Source organism: Sapajus apella, unplaced genomic scaffold (genome assembly GCF_009761245.1).
Source record: "Sapajus apella isolate SASKATOON/1434 unplaced genomic scaffold, GSC_monkey_1.0 scaffold27, whole genome shotgun sequence".
Taxonomy (NCBI): Eukaryota; Metazoa; Chordata; class Mammalia; order Primates; family Cebidae; genus Sapajus; species Sapajus apella.
This window is the reverse complement of record NW_022436967.1, coordinates 18292571-18313198: the sequence shown is the minus strand read 5'-3', so window position 1 is coordinate 18313198 and position 20628 is coordinate 18292571. Positions and strand designations below refer to the sequence as shown.

At 37.8% G+C, this 20628-nt stretch overlaps 1 protein-coding gene across 7 annotated transcripts in view; it reads right to left on the bottom strand.

The window, feature by feature from the left end:
- The window catches only part of PRDM5 (PR/SET domain 5), a 218462-nt gene that overhangs the window by 38225 nt on the left and 159609 nt on the right, over nt 1–20628 (bottom strand). For 4 of the 7 annotated variants that reach the window (XM_032292421.1, XM_032292419.1, XM_032292420.1 and 1 more), the window contains one exon: nt 15304–15389. The exons of 1 other annotated variant lie outside the window; for it this stretch is intronic. In XM_032292421.1, the coding sequence (XP_032148312.1) occupies nt 15304–15389 (86 nt within the window). Of the gene's footprint in view, nt 1–3300; nt 3471–15303; nt 15390–17198; nt 17377–20628 lie in introns of those variants that run through there. 2 more of the 7 variants (XM_032292422.1, XR_004273178.1) reach the window with 2 other exon arrangements.

The following is a 20628-nucleotide window of genomic DNA, read 5'->3' as shown; positions in this document are numbered from 1 at the left end:
TACACATAGTTCATAGGATTATTGGGACGATTTCTTGATTAGAATACAAGTACTTAACTCAGTACATAGTATATAATGGTCAATAAATAGCTATTCATTCTAAAACGTGCTTTCTATATCTAATATTAAGTAATCAGATATTTGTTTCATGCACTTTTAGAAACTTTATCCTTTTCACATTAATAAAGATCCACTTACAAGATCTCTAATTATTACAGAAAAGATAAATTCAAATAGTAATAAAAATATAAATTCCTAATAAATTTTATATTAATTGTAACTTATATCTTGAAATCAGATATATTGCTTGAAAATAACTGATCTCGGAGGTAACAAAATGCAGAATATAACAGGTAGTACTTCACAATAAAAAAATTTAAAACAGGTAATAATTTTATATAAAATATTACTAAGAATCAAAAACCCTATAAGAACTAAAAAATGATATAATATTCTTGCTCTGTAACCTAATCTGTTATTGTTTCTCTTTAATTTCATGACCAAATGAATTTGAGACAAGACAATGTCATCGAAGTGCTTGCAGAGAGAGAAATGTTACTGCTGTAACTAGCTACACTCAGTCTTTAACATATTTTGACTTAAATTCCCTCATTTTTAAATAAAGTGGTGGGATCAACTGACCTCTTCTGTGCTTTGCAGCTGGGATATTCTATGACTGTAGACTGTACTCAAAATAGGTCACAAATAATGAAGACATTTTAAAAATGTTGTGCATTGCAGTTTGTTTTCACTAGTAATGGCAAGTAACTACAGCCTTAACAATTGTTATAGTTTTACTAGTCTCAACGTATAAGACCATTGTGTAATGTAAAAGAAAAAAGAGATATGAAAGAAAAATAGGTGGGTTCAAGGGATATACAGAGTTGCTTGGACTGAACATTTTCTTTATTTCATAGGTTTGTGTTTCTAGTAAGGATGGAACACCTGGTATTATTGCTCATCTTATTCCATTCTGTCACTGGGAAACAAATGAAAGCCTGTGCTGACTTAGTGTTACCTACAGAATTAATCCTGTCTTCCAGTCCCGGCACCAAAAGCTCCTCAGAGTCTTGCCACGCCTGCCTGACCCCCATCTCATGCTCCAGTTCTCAACAACACACACCATGGGTTCTACTACACTGGGCTTTTCTCCCACCCACAAATCACAACTTCACATCCTTGCATACAGCACTCAGTTGGTTTGCAATGCCCTACCCACAATCTTGTTCCTTTTCCTAGAAAACTCAGACTCATGCTCCCTGGTCCAATTCAGATATCCTCAGTGGAACCTACCTGGTCTCCCTGGGGCAAAGCCAGCCGCTTAGTTTTCTGTGTTCCAATGTTTCCATCACGTGTGATTCTCTTTCACTGTAAGAATATCTAATGCAACAATGCAAGCATTCTACTCCCTTCCTGGGTATGCAGAAAACTCCAGGTGGCCCAGACCAGGTCTTAAACACTTTGTCCTTTCAATGTTAATAAAGATCTATTTAGAAAGTCTCCATTTTTACAGAAAAGACATATAGATACCAATGAGGATAGCAGAAAATCATACAACATGCAATTATATTGCAGAATGGCTGAATACATGAACTAAGCTCTAAGAGAAAAAGAAAGAGAAGGAAAATAATGACATAAAAGTTAAAAAAAAAACTGGGCTAATATAATTAATGTACCAGGTAAAGTATGCCAATGGCAGAGGTGGCAGGGAAGGCTGTATCGAAAGTGAGACCTGACCGGGAGCTTTAAAAAAAGGGACTGCTTTATTTGTACCCTCAAAAAGTATTGAAGTGGACCTAGGCAAGCATGGTCATCTTTAGGACAAGGACATGGTCAAATTGGTTGATGCCCAGAGTGTCCAGGAGGAATGGAACACAGGAGGGGCAGACAGCAGCAGCACAGCCCGGCTGGCACAGGGCACTCAGGCCAAGCCACCTGGGCTCCATTCTGCAGAAAGAGGGAAGTAGGGGGGGCTTTTTTGTTTGTTTTTTCTTTAGTATCTGAGACCCTTGATCAAAGCAAATCTTTATCGATGCAGTCATATATGAGATGGATTAGACCAGCGACTCTTGAACTGTGTTTTGTAAAAGACTAGCCCCAGTGAGATGTTAGTGGAATACACACACATACATACATACATACACCCTTACTCGCTAGGCTAAAACTATCCAGGCAAATGCTAGCCTAAACAAACTATAAGAAATGCCTTCATTGCTGGATTTCTCAGATCTGGAATATGGTTACATGTATCATAAAACTGCAAGATTCAAACGGAGCATGTGATTTTTCCCAGAAATGCTGAAACACTTCTCTTCCCTTGGCTTCAGTGCCACCTCACTGTTTTCTCCTGGTTCTCCTTCAGCCTCTTCGGCTGCCTTCCTGGTTTCCTTTTGGACAATCTTCTGGGGCTCAGCCTTTTTTTTTTTTTCCGTTCCACATAGATATCTCCAATGAATTTTCTACTCCTGCAGAGTAAACTCTCTTCTGATTCTCCCAACGCCTTTCCTTGCCTGACCCTTCTCTCAATCTGAGGTAGGTGGTCTTACTGTGTGTACATGCAGCACGCTGGGATACTTTCAGGGTGGTCTTTTCCATGATCTATCTTGTTGTCTTCTCCCCCAGACTATGCAAGGGCTGCAACCTTTTCTTAACTATTCCTTCAGTACACAACACATAGCACAGAAGCTGAATCTGTAACATTTAGTTGGCCATCTGAGACCAAATGCATATTCTTAACCACTTACAATTAGAAACATATCACATTGGTCAAAGGAAGTCTCTTTAATCAGGAGTTCTTTATACATGCAACAACTGTTTGAAGTCATTGTTAAGCGAAGTTAAATAGAAACTGACATGGACTTCCCTAAGATCAATTCTTTTGCTTTTAATGTTTGACATTACGTGAGATAATCAAGAAAGGCCCTGTATCACTGTGGTGTCATCCAACGTACACCACAGGGATCTAATTTTATTCCAATTGTTCAGAATCACAGCAATATAAATCAATCAGTAACCTAAACATTCCATAAATAATCCTTCCAAAGGAAACTCTGTCTAAATTTTACATTATTCAAACGTTCAAATGATAATGAGCTCATAAGCTTCTCTAATACCTCAGTGAAAACACTGATTCCAGCTGTGGTAACAGTCCCTAAGAGTTATGTGACAGGCAGGAGAGGAGGCACTTATGTGACATTGGCCTTTGCATTACTGTACCCTATTGGGGCAGAAAAACACTGTTCACTTAAAATGCTGAGATCTCTCCTGCCAGGTCTGGAGGGCGGATGGAAGATACAGTCCTTTGATTTTAGCCACAGATTTTTAATTCCTTGCTCTAAAGCAGTAGGAGGAAGAGGGAGACCAAATGGAGACTAGGAAAAGGCCACTGGGAAGCGTTCTACTGATTCTTCAAGGATGGTGTGCCTCAGAGCATCTTCTTGAGACACTCCCTTATGTCTGCCCAAAATCACCTGGGCAAGATTATAAAAAACTGTCAGCAGGCTGAGGAGAGTCCAGGTTGAGGCTCAAGAAAAGAAAGATACCTAAGACTTTTTTATATATAAATTTATGGGGTATGAGTGCAATTATGCTACAAGCATAGATTATGTAGTGGTTAAGTCAGGGCTTTTATGTTATCCATCACCCAAATGATATACATTATACCCATTAAGTAATTTCCCCTTATCCTTAATCCTCGCACCCCTCACCTATAAGTCTCCACTGTCTATCATTCCATTCTGTATCGTCATGTTTTTAGCACCAACTTATAAGTGAGAACATGTGATGTTTGACCTTCTGTGTCTGGCTTTCTCCCCTTAAGGTAATGGCCTCCAGTTCCATCCATCTTGCTAGAAAAATCATGATTTCATTCTTTCTGTGCTTAAATACTATTCCACCGTGTGTGTGTGTGTGTGTGTGTGTGTGTGTGTGTGTGTGTGTATTTTCTTTATCCATTCATCTGCTGATGGATACTCAGGTTGATTCCACATCTTTGCTATCGTGAACAGTGCTGCAACAAACAGGAATGCAGGTATCTTTTTGATATAATGATTTCTTTTCATTTGGACAGGTACCCAGTAGTGGGCTTGCTAGATCAAACAGAACTAATTGATGATTGATGATGCTGGTACTGGCCAGTAACTAGTGAGAGATAAAGTACTTAGCAGGGCTGAAAATGCCAACAATCTGAGATCACTGACCTTCAAAAGCTCCTCAAAGCCCTGAAGGTAAAACCCAAACACGTTCATCCAGCATTCAGAGACGACCCTGTATCACCTTCCCTCTGTGCATCCCAGAGCCTCTTTTTCAGTACACCTTCTATTCTACTCCATGACCCACTCATATGAAATTATCTGACACTCTCAGGCATCTTGTACTATATATTCGATCATGTATCCCTAGTACTTATTACAGTCCCGGCATATAGTTGGCTTACTAAATGTTTTCAGAATTAGTGAATTTTCCTGTATCCAGGTATCCAAGAAGCACAATCTTTAAATCAATGAGAACAATCTGAAAGCCCTGGCACAGTGATTTATTAATGACACACAGATAGTGACTAGTAAAGTGATCTCTTATTAAAAATAAAGTACTACAATTTGCGAATAGTCTATTCCCTCTTCACAAATGAGGTGGGTTTTAATCTTAACCCCTGACAACACTATTTTCATTCACTTCCACCCCAGTATGCTGCCCTAAAAGGGAAATAAGGCACGAGAGTTAAGGCTTGAACTTGAAGAATTGTACACATTCCATGCTGTGGCCTGAGGTGTCTGTTCACTTGAGCTTTATCTGTCAGGTGTGTCAGTCAGATAAGTAGGGTAAAAGTAGCTTCATCAGGGGATCTCAAATCTCTGGCTTCCCTGTGGCAAGTATACCTCTAAGAACAAAGTCTTCAGAGCCAGATGACAAGAATGGCCCAGGCAGGCAACCAGGGAAGGCCAGGACCAGTGTACATCAATGCAGAGCATCAAGTTCAGAGTAACAGGTATACATTTCCCTATTCCTGCCTAGACAGATAGAACTGCCTTGCACACGGTAAAATGCGGAAATGCAGAGAAGCACATGCATCTGAAGAAGACAACCACAGCAACAAGGAAGGGCCACTGAGAGCTAAGACAGAGCCATGCCAAAGACTCCAGGATCTCAGAGTAGGCCTGGTACCAGTTATATACTTGGGACCCAGTACTTTCCCATGCCATCACTTGGCATACTTGGCATTTTATGTTACTTAAAATAATGTCCTTAATGTCCATCTTTCCTGAAAGAAACAAGCAGGGCCTGTGACACTACAGCTTCTGGCATGCAGTTGGCATGTCACAAACATCTGATGAATGCACACACTCTTGCATTTTCATACCTTCTTGTCAAGTCCTTAGTGAGAAGAAATTGCTGATTAAAAAGGAATTAAACTTCTGAGAGACTCCTAGCTCCACTGAAGGTAGAGACAAGGTCTGATTTGTGTACTGCTATAGACCCAGCTCATAGCACACTGCAGTCATTTAATCAATGTTGAATAAATAAACGAATGGATTCATATGTCTTATCTAGATATATATTTGCTGGGTTAATTTGATAAATTTAATAATTTGCTTCTGACCATAATTTTACTTCATTTCTTCAACAAACCTAATAACTCACTAGGTGCCAGGCACACAGTTGCTAAGGAAAAAGAGATGCAAGCTACACTTTCTGTCCACATGGAAGTCGCAATTTAAAAAAGGAGAAACATATAAACAAATTAGGACAATAACTTTTCTAAATTCAAAAACAGAGGTTTGTGTATTTTAAACAGCTTTAGTCAGGGAGCATTAAAATAAAAAGTTACAGAAAAAAAAAAAAAAAGTCCCAAATAGGGAACATCCCAACCAACCTCCTAATCATAAGCAGAGATTACCCATGCTTGAGTTTGCCAGACCACCAACCTCAACATCGAGAACTACCTTCCTGATGGCCCAAAACAAGTGTCATTCTGATCACAAAAGTACTGCTAGAGAACCCAGATTCACTCTTTTCTTGGCATTTAAGGTTCTAAAAAGTATTAAGGAGAAAACTGTATAGTGGTGATAGGCCTATTCACTTTAGCCAACTTAATATCACACCAATTATAAGGCTGATTACTTAAAAAAAAAGCTCTTAATTTAACTTATTTATAGAAATTTCCATGTTACATAGCAAATTTGTCATCAGATTTTGGATCTACAGATTAAATAGTATATAAGTATAATCACAGCCTTTAATTCATACTTTTCTAAGTCTCTCAAATCTTTTTCAGAATAGTATAAGCCTTTCTAAACAACTGTTCGTATATGTATTTTTTAAATTGAATTTTAAGATGTGTATTTTCCAAAAGCAAAATACAACTCCCACTGGTAAATGGGATATTGAGACACAACAGCTAACTTCTGCTTGGGAACATTTAGTAAGTACTCACTTTAATGCTCTCTCCAGAAATGTCAATCATTTAAAATATAGAAGAATATTACACAACTAAAATTGTACTTATGCAGCATTATGTAGTATTTAGTACTTGTTGGAGTATCTATTGCTACATAATAAACCATTCTAAAACTTAATACATTATTATTGTTTGTGGTTTAATATTTGATTGTAATTATTTTGTTTAATGATATAAAATAACATTATTTTCCACTGTTTTGTGGGTTGACAGGGCTCTGCAACAGTTTTCACTTGGAGTCTTCCTTGCAGTTGCAGTCAGTTGGCTGCAGCTGAAGTCATCTGAAGTCTCAACTATGCTAGAAAGCCAAACGGCTTACTCAGATGTCTGGCAGTACACGTTGGCTGCTGTATGGCATGCCTATCTGGACTCTCCACATTACTTGGGGTTCTCACAACATGGTCCCAAGAGATACAGACAAAAGTTACCAAGCTTCCCCTGTCCTAGCATCTGAGGTCTTAGCACATCACTTCTGCTGCATTCTATTAGCCAAGCAAGTCATTGTGCCCAGCTCAGATTCAGGAAAGGGAAACTGGACCATACCTGTTAATGTGAAGCATGTGCATACAGGGAGGAAAGAGATTACTGGCACCATCTTAGACACTACCTTATTAAACCATTATTCCAACTAATCCACATTATGTTCTAGATGGGTAGTACTAGCTTCTCCTCTCCCCAAAAAGCTCAAGTTAGGCAAAGACATATTGAATGAGAACGCAAAAACCATTAAAAAAACGTAGAAAAATCACAGCCAATGCCTCTGGTCAGTTCAATCCCTCACATCAGTGTAGCTCTACTCTTGTAACCTTAATTACAGTAAAACAGAATTTAGTCCCACAAAAGACTTTTGTCTATTTTCCCACTAAATAACTCAACAACCCAAAAAATTTGTCAAGAGAATGAAATCCAACTTATTTTAAAATTTCACCTTTTACTCTCAAAGCCCATAAAAATCCAGAGTACCATGATCCAGTATGCCTGGACCAGAAGTCCTTATTTCAGGAACATCATTTGGCATGCCAAAAAAGTATTCCTTACTGGGAAATTTAAAACTTTCTTTTCTGGTGATATTTAAGAGAGCTGACTGGCTCATGGGCAGGCTACACAGAGATTAAGAATAGAGGGCACTCTGCCAAGTGGGTTGATGACCATCAGAAAGAATTTTCACAAAGGAGAAATGAAGAAAAAGAAATGGGGTAATGATGCTGTCGGTCGCTGAAAGGGAAGTGATTTTTCAAATGGTCTGATTTTCCCTTTTACAAAGGAAAATGCCTTATTGTGATAGAATAAGAAGGCTCAATTTCATGCAGGTATATATTTGGAGCCAAATAAAATACAATGGTATTTTAAAGTCATTTATCTTAAATAATTCATTGGCAAGACATACAAAATTCCCCAAGAAATATGTGGATTCCAGAAACAATAAAAGATTCACTAATTCCAAAATCAATTAAAGATAATTTCAAACAGTTACGATGAGGCATATTCTCTTGTCCCTATAGGACACAGTTGATGAAGCTTAGAAATTCTAAAACTGTTAAATTTTCTCTAAAATCATAATAAACTATTTTTGAAAGTTATTAAATGTGTACATCTCTTCTTCTTACCCAGACAAAAAAACAGAAACAGGTAAGCATGTTCCTCAGGCACTTAACCCAGATAATTGTGAACCCAGTACCCATTCCTCCCCCTCCTTTCTCTCTATACCCACAAGCTGCTCTTCCTTTCTCTACGTGGAATATCACAATACCCCAAAATGCCCCTTCTAGACATCCTATATTCATCTGTGACTCCTTCCTATTCTTCACCACCTATACAGGGTATGTCTAAACCTTGTCCAAACTCTGTCAATACTTATCTCAAAGGTGCCCCTCATATCTGTGCTATTCTCAAATCCCATGGCCATCTCATGTGGGTCCCTATTCCTGCTCACCTGGCTCCATCATGTCTCCTGACTGGGCCTCCCTGATTCAAGTGCTGCTTCCTGCAATTCTTGCTGGAGAATGATTCAGAGCAACCTTCCTAAGAGGTAAAACTGATAATGTTACTCCTCTACTCAAAATCAAACACACACAACAAAATGTTTTCCCAATTCATATCAACTCTTCAATCTCAACAGAGATTGGCCTGTCTCAACAGAAGTCATCCTTCAACATGTATCCTCAAACTCAGTTACAGTGGACAGGTCACCCTTACTGTAACTGTAGGTGCGTACTTTGCTCATGCAGTTACATTTTCCCTGGCCTGCCCTCCACCATACTCCTTCAAACACACAACTCAAATATCACCCTCTATCTCTAGTCCTAGAATCCACCAGCCCTCCCTAACCTGACTCAACCAACTTCCTTTTGCAACTGTCTCCTAAGCTTTCTATGCATGCTTCCTAATGTGTCCATGAGGATTTCAAGCTGATTCTCATCTTTAAAAGACTCCTTTCTGTTCTCAACCAAGGCTGCATATACTGTATACAATGCCCCTGGAGCTAGGAAAGTTCTTGCCTTCTCCTCCCTTTAGTATACAGCAGCCCTTACTCCTCCTGCCTTAGCTCACATACACATCTTAATTCACATAGAATGACTTCTTTTTCCTTCAACATCATGCTCATACTTACTCACATGGTTCATTCATCTGCTTGATGTATTGGTCAAAATTTTTTTGGGATAATTTTCAAATCCTACATCAAAAGACCACCCAAAGCCTCTAGATAAATTCAAAAGTATCTGATTCCTAGGAACTCTGAGATACCCACCCTTGTTTGGGCTCAGAGACTCACGGTCTCACTGCATGGTATCAAGAGAAAGTGCAAAAGGCACAGGTCTGTTAAACCCAGATCTACACTCTGAACAACCTGGGGATCAGGGACAAGAAAGTTAATGAAAGAAAATTAATAAAATATAAAACAATATAAGACTTGCTGTTAGTTGTAACCACTGGCAATTCCATTTTAATTTTGTAAGAACTAATTTGGCTGTTTCTGCAAACAAGGCTGGAAAGAACTGCCATCTTAGAAACCTGAAACCTGTATAAGACAATTGGGTTTTTGAAATGGTGTTCAAAAGGCAGAGTTTCTGAAATAACTTTCTAATTGGTCCAGGTGCCTTCCATGTTGAAATCAAATGTGATTATATAAGACATGAAGTTTTCTGTGGTAAACAGTTACAAACAACAATTTCTTTTGAACCTAATGTTTATAAAATGGATATTTATGAGATTGTGTCCTAACTCACTGAGTGACTGTTTTGGCTCAATATGTCTAATGCAATGAAAACATAAGTTCTACAATTTCCAGATGATCCATAGTTTCTAAGAACAATGTACTGAAATGGACTTGAGGCACTGCACAGAGTTCAGCAACTGGCACTTATCTACCTCAGTGTAGTTTGGAGTAGTCAAGAGGACCTTTGAGACAGAGACAACAGAGACAAGAAGGAAAAGGTCGGAAAGCATGCCAGGAGCACCCCCAAAACCCAAGGCCTTGGAAAAATTCAAATCGTCAAACCAAATCTTGGTTTAAAGCTACAGTGTGAAAACTAAGACAATCTTGGTCAGGCATGGTGGTCCACACCTATAATCCCAGCACTTCGGGAGACGGAGGCCAAAAGATCACTTAAGCCTAGGAGCTCAAGACCAGGCTGTGGAATATAGCAAGATCCTGTCTCCACAAAAAATAAAAAACGGTGCCAGGCATGGTGGTTCGTGCCTGTACTCTCAGCTACTCAGGAGGCTGAGACTATAGGACCACTGAATCCAGGAGTTCAAGGTTTCAGTACACTATGATTGCACCCTACACTCCAGCTTGGGCAGCAGAGAAAGACAATCTCTCAAAAAAAAATAAATAAATAATAAAAAAAAAATCTTCCCCAAAAGATGATCTGCTCCATCGAAATAGCTGTCTCATCCACCACCCAAGCAAAAAACAAAGACCATGAGTGGGATAGGAGAAAGCAGTTCTAGACACGGATGAGAAATGGCTCCAAGTGCCAATGCCCTGAGGGAGAGCTTGCTGAGGCTTGCCTGAGGTTGCCAGGGTCTGACTGCATCCTAGGAAACAGAACCCCTTTATAGAAACCATAACAAATTGGCCTAAATCCACATAGGGCCTCTAAGTAGGGGTGCTTCCCTGACTGAATAAAGGAGCTAACTGAACATGGAATGGAAGAGGTTCTGCTTTTATCAGCTCCTGGGTAGAAAATTAATCTAGAGCTATTAAGTAGAAAAAGTTATCCCCCAAAAGCCTACACAGTTAAAAAGAAATCACTGCTTATAGGATGTGGAAAGCCACAAAAACATCACCCCCAACTTAATGACAAAAAGCTGAAAAATTTAGTCATTCTTTTGAGCTTAATGTCACGAAACATTTTGTGAGCTACGGTCACAAGACAGTCAGATGAACTAAATGTCAAATAATGGAACACAGAATGTCTCACCTTTGTCAGAGGAAGAGAGAGCTGTTACAATTGGGTAGGAAGGAAAACAATGAGAGTTGATTCCTTAAAACCCCAAACCTAGTTCAGCTACTGACAAGAATGACTCAAGCCCTGACTCACATCAATGGCCTAGCAGAAGAGGTGTACTCATTTCCAGGCATAAGCAGTATTTACTTTAGTCTCCAATTAGACTTAGAGACTTAGTTTCTTTTACACACACGCGCACACACACACGCACACACACAGACATTAAATCAAAAATTATATGACATTTAAAAAGCAAACTCCTGCAACCTTTCCACTAATTATCAAGAAAGAATAGTCAAAACAATGAGATCCACAGATGGCCCTGATGGTAGAAATACCAAAGAGAGAATTTAAAATAATTACAATTAATATGTCAAAGAATCTAGTGAAAAAGGTGGGTCACACAGATGAACAAATTGACAATTTCAACAGAAATACAGAAACTATTTATTTTCTTCTTTTTTTTTTTGAGACAGAGTTTCACTCTTGTTACCCAGGCTGGAGTGCAATGGCACGATCTCAGCTCACTGCAACCTCTGTCTCCTGGGTTCAAGCAATTTTCCTGCCTCAGCCTCCCGAGTAGCTGGGACTACAGGTGAGCACCACCATGCCCAGCTAATTTTTGTATTTTTAGTAGAGACAGGGTTTCACCATGTTGACCAGGATGGTCTCAATCTCTTGACCTCGTGAATTTTCTTATTTTTAAATGTAAATTTGAAACTGCAATGTGTTATGGCCCAAATGTAATAGTATCTTTTTTGAACTGAGTCTAACAGGGTCTTACCCTGTCATTTAGGCTGCAGTGCAGTGGCACAATCATAGTCAACTGCAGCCTCAAACTCCTGGCCTCAAGCAATACTCCCTCCTCAGCCTCCCAAAGTGCTGGGAATACAGGAATGATCCACTGTGCCAGGCCTTATAGAAACTACTATTAAAAATCCAAGTGAAAATGCTAGAGATGAAAAACATATTATCAAAGATACACTCTTTCAATAGGGGGACTGAGCACAACAGAGGTAGAAAAATCAATGAAATTGAAAATGTCAATAGAAATTAGAGAGAAAAACACTGAGATTTTTTAAAATGCAAAGCAAACAAAAAGAGAATAGGTACTCAAGAGCTCTGAAACAATATCAAATACTCTAATGTGTAACTGGTGTCCCATAAGAAGACAAAAAGAAAGGTACAAAAAAAATTTTTTTAAAACAGACAAGAATTTTTTGAGATATAACTAAAGATAGCAGACTACAGATCTAAGCTGGAAAAATACAATGGAAAAACATAAATAGGCACAACATAGCCAGAAGCTGAAAACCAAGTATAAAGAAAATATACTGAAGGAAATAAAATCACCAGCCTTCACTTCAAACCCTGGTCTCTCCACGAAAAGTCAATCATTAATTGGAATTTAGCAAAAATTATCTCCCACATCTGGGGCTCTTACTGCACCCTACAGACAATAACTCGGGTAAATGGCTTTGTGTTCCTTCTAGAAGGCATTCGTACAGTTACCACAGAATGTAAACCTGGGGGTACAGGCCTGACACAGCATCTAGGATCATCTCACCAAAACTTCCTGAAGATGTACCTTACTGAATTAAATAGCATTTCTTTTCTGTTGTTATACTGGAATGAAAAACTTTTAAAATAGAACCAAAAGTGTCTGGGAATTACAGCTTTCTAAATGTCTATGTAATGTGAATGCAAAATTGAAGCTGAAATGTGTTATGGCCCAAATGTAATAGTATCTTTTTTGAGCTGAGACTTACAAAATGCAAATAACACTGGGAAAATATGACTTTGCAGAGCCTGTTCCTCTAGAACATTTTTAAAATATCTTTTGGGTTTTAATAGTAGTTTGATTTTACTAGCTGATAACCTTAGTGGGCTTTTAAAAATTTGAAATTTTTTGAAAATTCTGGACTAATGTGCAAAGGTTATGTGTATATTTATTCAATGCTTAGGAAATAGGCGTTTCAAAATAAAACTGAGTAAAATATTTAAAAATGCATGAAAAAGGAATATTAAAGAAGAGTTTGAGGTAAAACCCAAAAGGCTTACACATATTTACCCTGTTTCTTGGATAGCACTCTCTACTCATTGTGGGGGATCCTGCCTAAAATCCTGGGTGCTTCTGGTCTGTGCATTCTCTTTAGTTCCTTTAGTCAAAGCCTAGCATTTGTTTTCTTTTAGCGCAGTTAATGTCAGAAAACTGACAAGGGGCCATCTGCAGCTGAACACTTTGGAGACAGTATTGGGATCTTTAAATCGAGGTTCAAAAGCTCAAAAGAATACGGGACTTTTAAATTTGAGGTCATTACTATAATTTGTTTAGTCTGGAAATATACCAGAAAATATATGAGAGAGTAGAATCAGAAAATATTCAATGAAATAATAGGCAAAAAATTGCAAATGGTCTCTGTAGTCACTCTCTCTAGGTTCAAATCCTAACTTTGCCACTTGGCTTGTGCCTCAATTTCTTGTTTTGCAAAAAGAAATCATAATAACAGCTACCTCATAGAGTTGTTGTGATGCTTAAATGATTTAATAAATGTGAAGGTCTAGAGAGTACTACCATGTAATTAGTGGTTTTTATATTTTTATTCATCTTAACTATCTGTATTATTCTCATTAATTACTTTATATTAAAACAAAGTAAAAAACAAATTAATTGAATTGGAAACGTCTCACCTTCTGGAGAAAACCCAAAAGATATTTTTTCGTGCAGTGATTTAAACAACTTCTTCTGTGTGTAATCATGTCTATCTTCAGTAATCAAGTAAAACAACATCATATGTAAATTTCTGTCAATATCACTGGTTTTTATTAAGAGGAATCCGAACTTTGCCTATATGTTGGCATCTTCTAAATAAACATATTATTGATACATTTGTGACAACTGTTCACATATAAAATAACCTCCAAATCTAAAACTAATTTAAACCTCCTTCATAATACTCGTTGTGAAATATTTTGAGTATTGTACATTTAAATCATACCATTATAAACAGGGATATCTGTCTAATCCTTTATGGTTTATGAAGTACTCTTATATCTAGGAAGTATTCCAATTCCCAATATTCATATAATATGAATATGATGCTACAAACTAGAAGGAGAAACCTGTTATAGATTTGCTTTAATGAGTGGAGAAGCTTCCTCTCTTCACCGCAAAGACAAAAAGAGTATTTTCTTAAGGGGACCTCAGAGGATAGCCTTTATGTGCTACAGAACTGAAGTGGAAGGCTACAATATTTTTATACTGGGAAGAATATTATTATTACGTGTTTTTTCCAAACTTTTTATTTTATAGCTAAGGTAAAAAGCAAAATTCAGGAGAGACTTAAATTAGAATTGTTCTAAAGGGGATTAGGTAAGTCTCTTAAAATTTGAAAAAAATATATCATTTACATACAGACCATAAGCACTTTAAAAGGGCAAACTGAAAAGGATCTGTCAAAGATAATGCATTGAAAAGCTGTATAGAGCAAAATCAAGAACAGCTATTTAAAACGATACAAAATTTCCATGTGGAAAGTTCATTTAAAGTGTCTAATTGTGCCTTGGTGGCTGATGGTGAGTAAGCTGCTTACATTTTTTTAAAAGCATGTGAGACACATACTTGAGTCTGGAAAAGACATAGATAACAGAGTGACAATAGTCCAGTAAAAGTGTTGACAGCAAGGGAACAAAGAGCACCTTAGGAAGAATGAGCCACAACACTAGGCATGCCCTGTGAAGCACTGAGCTACACTTCCTTCTTTTCCACCTGTTCTGGTAATTTATCTGCAATGTCTTTGCAAATATACTTGCTCAGAAGTATTACTTAATGGCCAAATGCTGAAAAACTTGCAGACTCTATTTAAAATCTTCCTATTTAGCTGGGCATGGTGGCGCGTGCCTGTAATCCCAGCTACTCAGGAGGCTGAGGCAGGAGAATTGCCTGAACCCAGGAGGCGGAGGTTGCGGTGAGCGGAGATCACGCCATTGCACTCCAGGCTGGATAACAAGAGCAAAACTCCGTCTCAAAAAAAAAAAAAAAAAAAAAAAATATCTTTGTATTACTGGTGAATAATCATGCTAGAAAAACCTTTAAATATTGTAGTATTAAAATGTTAAAAATTGATTAATCTGGCAGTTGGTCATTTGTAACTCCTGAAAATTGATTCCTGATTCAAAGACTAGAAATTCTTTTGGGATTTCAATTTTTGTTTTCTTTTGTTTTTTCATTGTTTTTTTCTTTTAAAAAAAATTATCCTTAAATGTCTATCATAAATATAGATATATAACCTCCAGTAGATTGCCTTTATTTTGTAAAAAAGTTAAATACATTTATTTTAAAGTAAGTATGGTTTTTATTATCAATATTAATGAGACAGATTATAATCTTACCCTGGTGTGAGTACGAATGTGCATCTTCAGTCCATCATTTTTACTGAATCCTTTTTCACAGTAAGGGCACTGATAGGGACGTTCACCTACAAAGAAAGGAAGCCTCCATGTCAGAGAAAGGTAAAGTAGCAGAACCAGTCCTGTGCTATCACTTCTCACACACTCAGATCCTGGCCACCACATATGTCCTGTGCTACTTCAAGAAGTGGCTATAGGCACAGAGGGGCAGACCCAAGCATGGGCCGTGCAGGACAGCAGTGGACTGTAGCCTCCTCTCCTATGGAGAGTGCACAGAGCTCAGAGCACTTCCAATACCCAAAAATAAACAACATTTACCAGTAGCATATTTGCTGCATATTTCTTTTAATAGTTGAGCTCAAATTAAATCTCCTAATTTTAAGAATTTGTTAAAAATATTTTATGTTAATCACTTTGCTCTGTTACTGTGCTACTCTTGAAAAAGGAATTATTTAACTGATTCATTGATACCTTGGTTTGTTTTATTTTTTGTTTCATATAAACGAATTTGTCTCAGTTAAGGCTGTGAGTTTCAAAAGAATTTCATGAAATTGGTATATGTTCAAAAGGACCATTGGTAGTTCAGCTAAATAATAATTAATCCATACTTCCTGATATAATCAAATACCTCTCACCTAGAGGCTATAATTTAGAAAACAGCCAAGATGTTTTTCATGACAAGCAAGCACATGTATACACAGCACATTTTTTTAAAAAAATTATACTGTGAAGTGACAAAATGTAATCTCCAAAAGGGATCTGAAGATGCCCTCTTGTCAAAGCCAAATTATTTACAATGGACAGTAGTTCAAAATCACAGCTCAAAATCACAAATTGATTTATTCTTTCATTTAACAATGTACTTTCACGGCAGGATGCTAGACCCTGGCTGCAATCAAAGATTAACACGATAAAATATTTTCCTTCAGCTAATACAAAACTTCTGTCTTTCCTTCCCTTCAGAGCCAGGCATTTTGACTAGCAGGGTATCTTCTTCCTTTACTCTCTCATGTTCCACTTGGTTCTGATCCTAGTCCAATCTAGATATCATATACATTATCCCAGTCAATTCTCTTACGGGGTCAACAATGCCCCTTGTTGGTTGATCCAGTGATCACTTTTCATCAAGGCCTTCCTTGACCCTCTCTCTCCTGTCCCTGACACTGCTTCATGAAATGGACAGTTACATTCCTGGGTCTCAAGGCTGGCCCCGTTGTGTAATGGCCTTACACTGTTCTCCCAAACTTTGATTCCAGCAGTAACATCATGTGGAAGCACCTGCAGCGGTGCCCCTGCCAAGTGGAATTTTGCAGCCTCTCCTCCTTGGGGAGGAGCACTCAGGATCCTCCTTTTGGACCAGGCACTGTAAAATGGTGACAAACACCAAAAGTAGCAAGAAACTAAAAACAACAATCACAGCACAAATAGGAACAGTACCCTTAAATGAGCCATCCATACCTGCCAACTTCTCTGAGACAAAATCAACCTTTGCACTAGGTAAGCTGACCTACAATTATGGACCTTAGGATCATTGTGACTCTAGGAAGGTGCAGCTTTTCACAGTCAGTAGAACAAAGGCTAGGTAACATCTAGGACAATATAATCTTATTTTAACCCTAAGTTGATTGTACATGCTTATCTGAATTCCAGACGTCTATTGAGCCCCAGTCTCCAGGTACAGATATGTCTAACAGGTACCTGCCTTTGCGTATCTCACAAACAGCTTAAATCAGCATGCATTGTTTTGAATTTGTGGTATTTATCCTCTGGTCTTGTGCATGCTATATATCCTGTCTTGATTAGTTGTACCACATTCACCTAGTTACCAAATAAAAAACTTGGGAGCCATCCAAGATACCCCCCACTTTTTTACTCACTTCTCCCTCTATCCAGTCTCTAAGTCACAATGATTTCACTTCTCCAATATTTCTAGAATTTTTCTATTTCAGGATGATGGGATAAAAATGAACATCACAGTACTAGCAGTAACAGCATCAGCAGCAATAGTAGGAGTACAGCAGGAGTTATCATTTATTGAGATCTTAATCATTTAACCTTGAGCCACAAAGGAAAAGGACAAGCAGAAAACAGCGGAATGTGACTGCTAAATGGTGGCAGCTCCTTCGTCACACAATTCCAGATAATTTTTCATTTTCTTCTTCATAAAGTGTAAAAAGTCATTTATTAGATTTCTCAAAGTTTATTTTACTTTAGTGATAGATAATAAAGAAGGCTAAAATGATTCCTTCTTATTGATTAACAATGAAATCCATCAACAAATCAAAGCTATATTAGGGATAAAGCATGGTAAGAATAGTAATGTGCTCTACACTTACATAAAACTATTTTTCTAGCAAGCCTAAGATAATTTACTATTCATAGCTATTCTCTTTGTATCACACAGCTTTATGTGTGGTTTTGTTCTCCAAACAGCAATAGAATAGCTAGCAAACAAAAACAAAAGACTTGCAGTCATCAGGTAAATAATTGTATGTTAATTCTAATATAATATACCAGGTTACTATTCCCTTTCATAGTAGCCAAAATCCATCAACAAAGAAATATAGTTAAAAACTAGTAAGGAATTTTAAAGAAGAAACATAACAAATTCATTTCCGATTTTACCTACTGTCATAATATAGGAATTCCGTTCAGAGACTTAAAAAGGCTAACTTAAGGCATAGCTTTTTAAATCCTTCTTGGGAATGTGATTGTCCTGGGTTTGAATACTGCTCATCCTCCTTCCAGCTGTAACTCCAAGAAAGTCATCCAACCTCATTGAATGTTTGAAAATTGGATAAATTATACCTATCTTATGGGTGCACTGACCATATATCCAGCTTTGTCTAAAGTAGTCTCAGTTTATGCCTGTTATCCCAGAACAATATAGTAACAGCTGGTTAATTTTACAGTCAACTTCACTAGGTTGAGGGATGTGGCCAGATAGCTGGTAAAACATTATTTCTGGGTCTGTGAGGGTGTGTCCAGAAGAAATGAACATTTGAATCAGTAGACTGGAAAGAAGATTCACCCTCACCAATGTGGGCGGGCTTCATCCAATCCATTGAGGGCCCGGATAGAACAAAAAGATGGAGGAACAGTGAATTAATTAATTGTCTCTCTGTTGTCCTCTCTCTCCTTCCCTCCCTCGATCTTTCTCCTTGATCTGAGATGACATCCATCTTCAACCCCTGGACACAGAAGCTCCCAGTTCTCTGGCCTCCGGACTCCAGTACTTACATCAACAAACCCCTGCTCCTGGTTTTCAGGCCTGTGGCCTTTGGCTGAGTTACATGATTGGCTCCCCTGGTTTGCAGAATTTCAAACTCAGGCTATATTACACCTCTAGTTTTCCTGGGTCTCTTGCAAATGGCACATCAGGGGACTTCTTGGCCTCCATAACTGTGTAAGCCAATTCCCATAATCAATCTCCTACATATAATGTATCTATACATACCCTATTGGTTCTTTTTCTCTGGAGAACCCTAATACAATATTACTCCCTTTCACTCTCATAAGTGTCTTAACTGGGACAATAGATATATGGTCACTTGTTATGAATGCAACTGTGCCCTCCCACACCAAATTCATATGTTTAAGTCCTAAACCCCAGTACCTCACAATGTAGCCTTACTTGAGAATTCGGCTGTTGCAAACATTATTAGAGTAGTGTGGACCCCTAATCAAACATGATTGATGTCCTCATAAAAAGACGGCCTTGTGAAGACAGACACATACAGGGAGAATGCCATGTGACGATTGGAATTATGCTGCCACAAGCCAAGAACTATCAGAAGCCAGGGGAGAGGCCTGGAGCAAACCCTTCCCTTGCACCTTCAGAGGCAGCATGGCCACGCAAGTTCCTTGATTTCAGACTTACAGACTTACCAAGAGACGACACAGTTTTACTGTTTAAGCCACTCAGTTGGCGACATCTTCTTACAACAGCCTAACAAATTAACATCGTCATTCTATTCTTAATGATGGCATTCTATTCTTAATAATGGTGGCGATTATTCTTATCACTGATGTCTACACATCTGCTGCCCATGGGGCCTACACAAACCACTCAGAGTAAAAACTGGCACCTCTAGATGACTGGTATTTCTGCCCCATCTCTCACAACACTGAGCCAACAAATCTGGGAAACTTGGGTAAATACAACTCCATTCATTCATTCTATCCTAGAATGTACTCCACCTTTAAAGTGCATCACCATGTAAATGGCTTTTATAAGCAATTTATTTGAAAACTATAGTGTGTAGTCTGCAAATCAGTTTAGACTCTACATTAAACTGCTACCGTCTTGGTTGGAGGATGTTTAGGGCAATCCCGCCTCTCTTTTGGACTACAAGGACAAAGTTATCTGCTGTCCCACACAATCTGAACTTGAAGGTTACCTGTACAGTCAACATGTTAATAACTATTAAAGTCATTTTCTTAATTTTCATATTAAAGATAAGTTGTTATTAGGTTTTCTTCACATTATGCATATAATATTTTCCTTCATTATTTCCAATTACTGTGAAGAATGTTTCTAAGAAATATTTTCATCTACACATAAAATAATCCCGAGGAAAACAAAAATTTACCTTCAATTTTAGTCAACTCTAGGAATACAGGTCACTGTCAGTATGTGGGCTCTGATGTACAATATGATCCAAAGTCCAAATAACTACTATTTTTTAATATCTCAGGTAGATTTAGACACTATCTTTATTTTGCTTAGGCTAGTCACAGTATTCAAATTCTAACATGTAAATTAATTAATCTGAAAATTAGCCAAAAAAGTAGCTACAAACAAATCTAAAGGGAAATAATAACAAGCTGAAATTTATAGAGTCTATTAGGTTCTGTTCTACAGCTCAGAATGCTTAACACACATTAGCAATTTTAATTCTTGCAACAATATTATAATCTAAGTATTCATATCCCTAGTTTACAAATGAAGAAAGTAAGGCACAAGAAGGATAAGTAATTTGCTCAAGATTACATAGCTTCTTATATAGTGGAGGCAGAGTTTGAACCTACTCTTAACCTCATGTCATCACATAAACATTTTGTATAAATTGGGGTAGGCTTTCTAAAGTTAATGATGAAAGCTCTGCTTCTGACAATAACAGTTAACATTAACCAGATCTTTCTGGCTGGTAGATTCCAGCAATCTTCTGGTTATCAATGCTCATCAGGAAAAAGCAGGGGGCAGGTTAGGAATGTGTGTTATGTCTTAAAGCGGTTCCCAAGTGAATGCAAATACTAACATAATATTAAGCTGTGTCTTGAGAACTACATACAGGTAGTCACTTT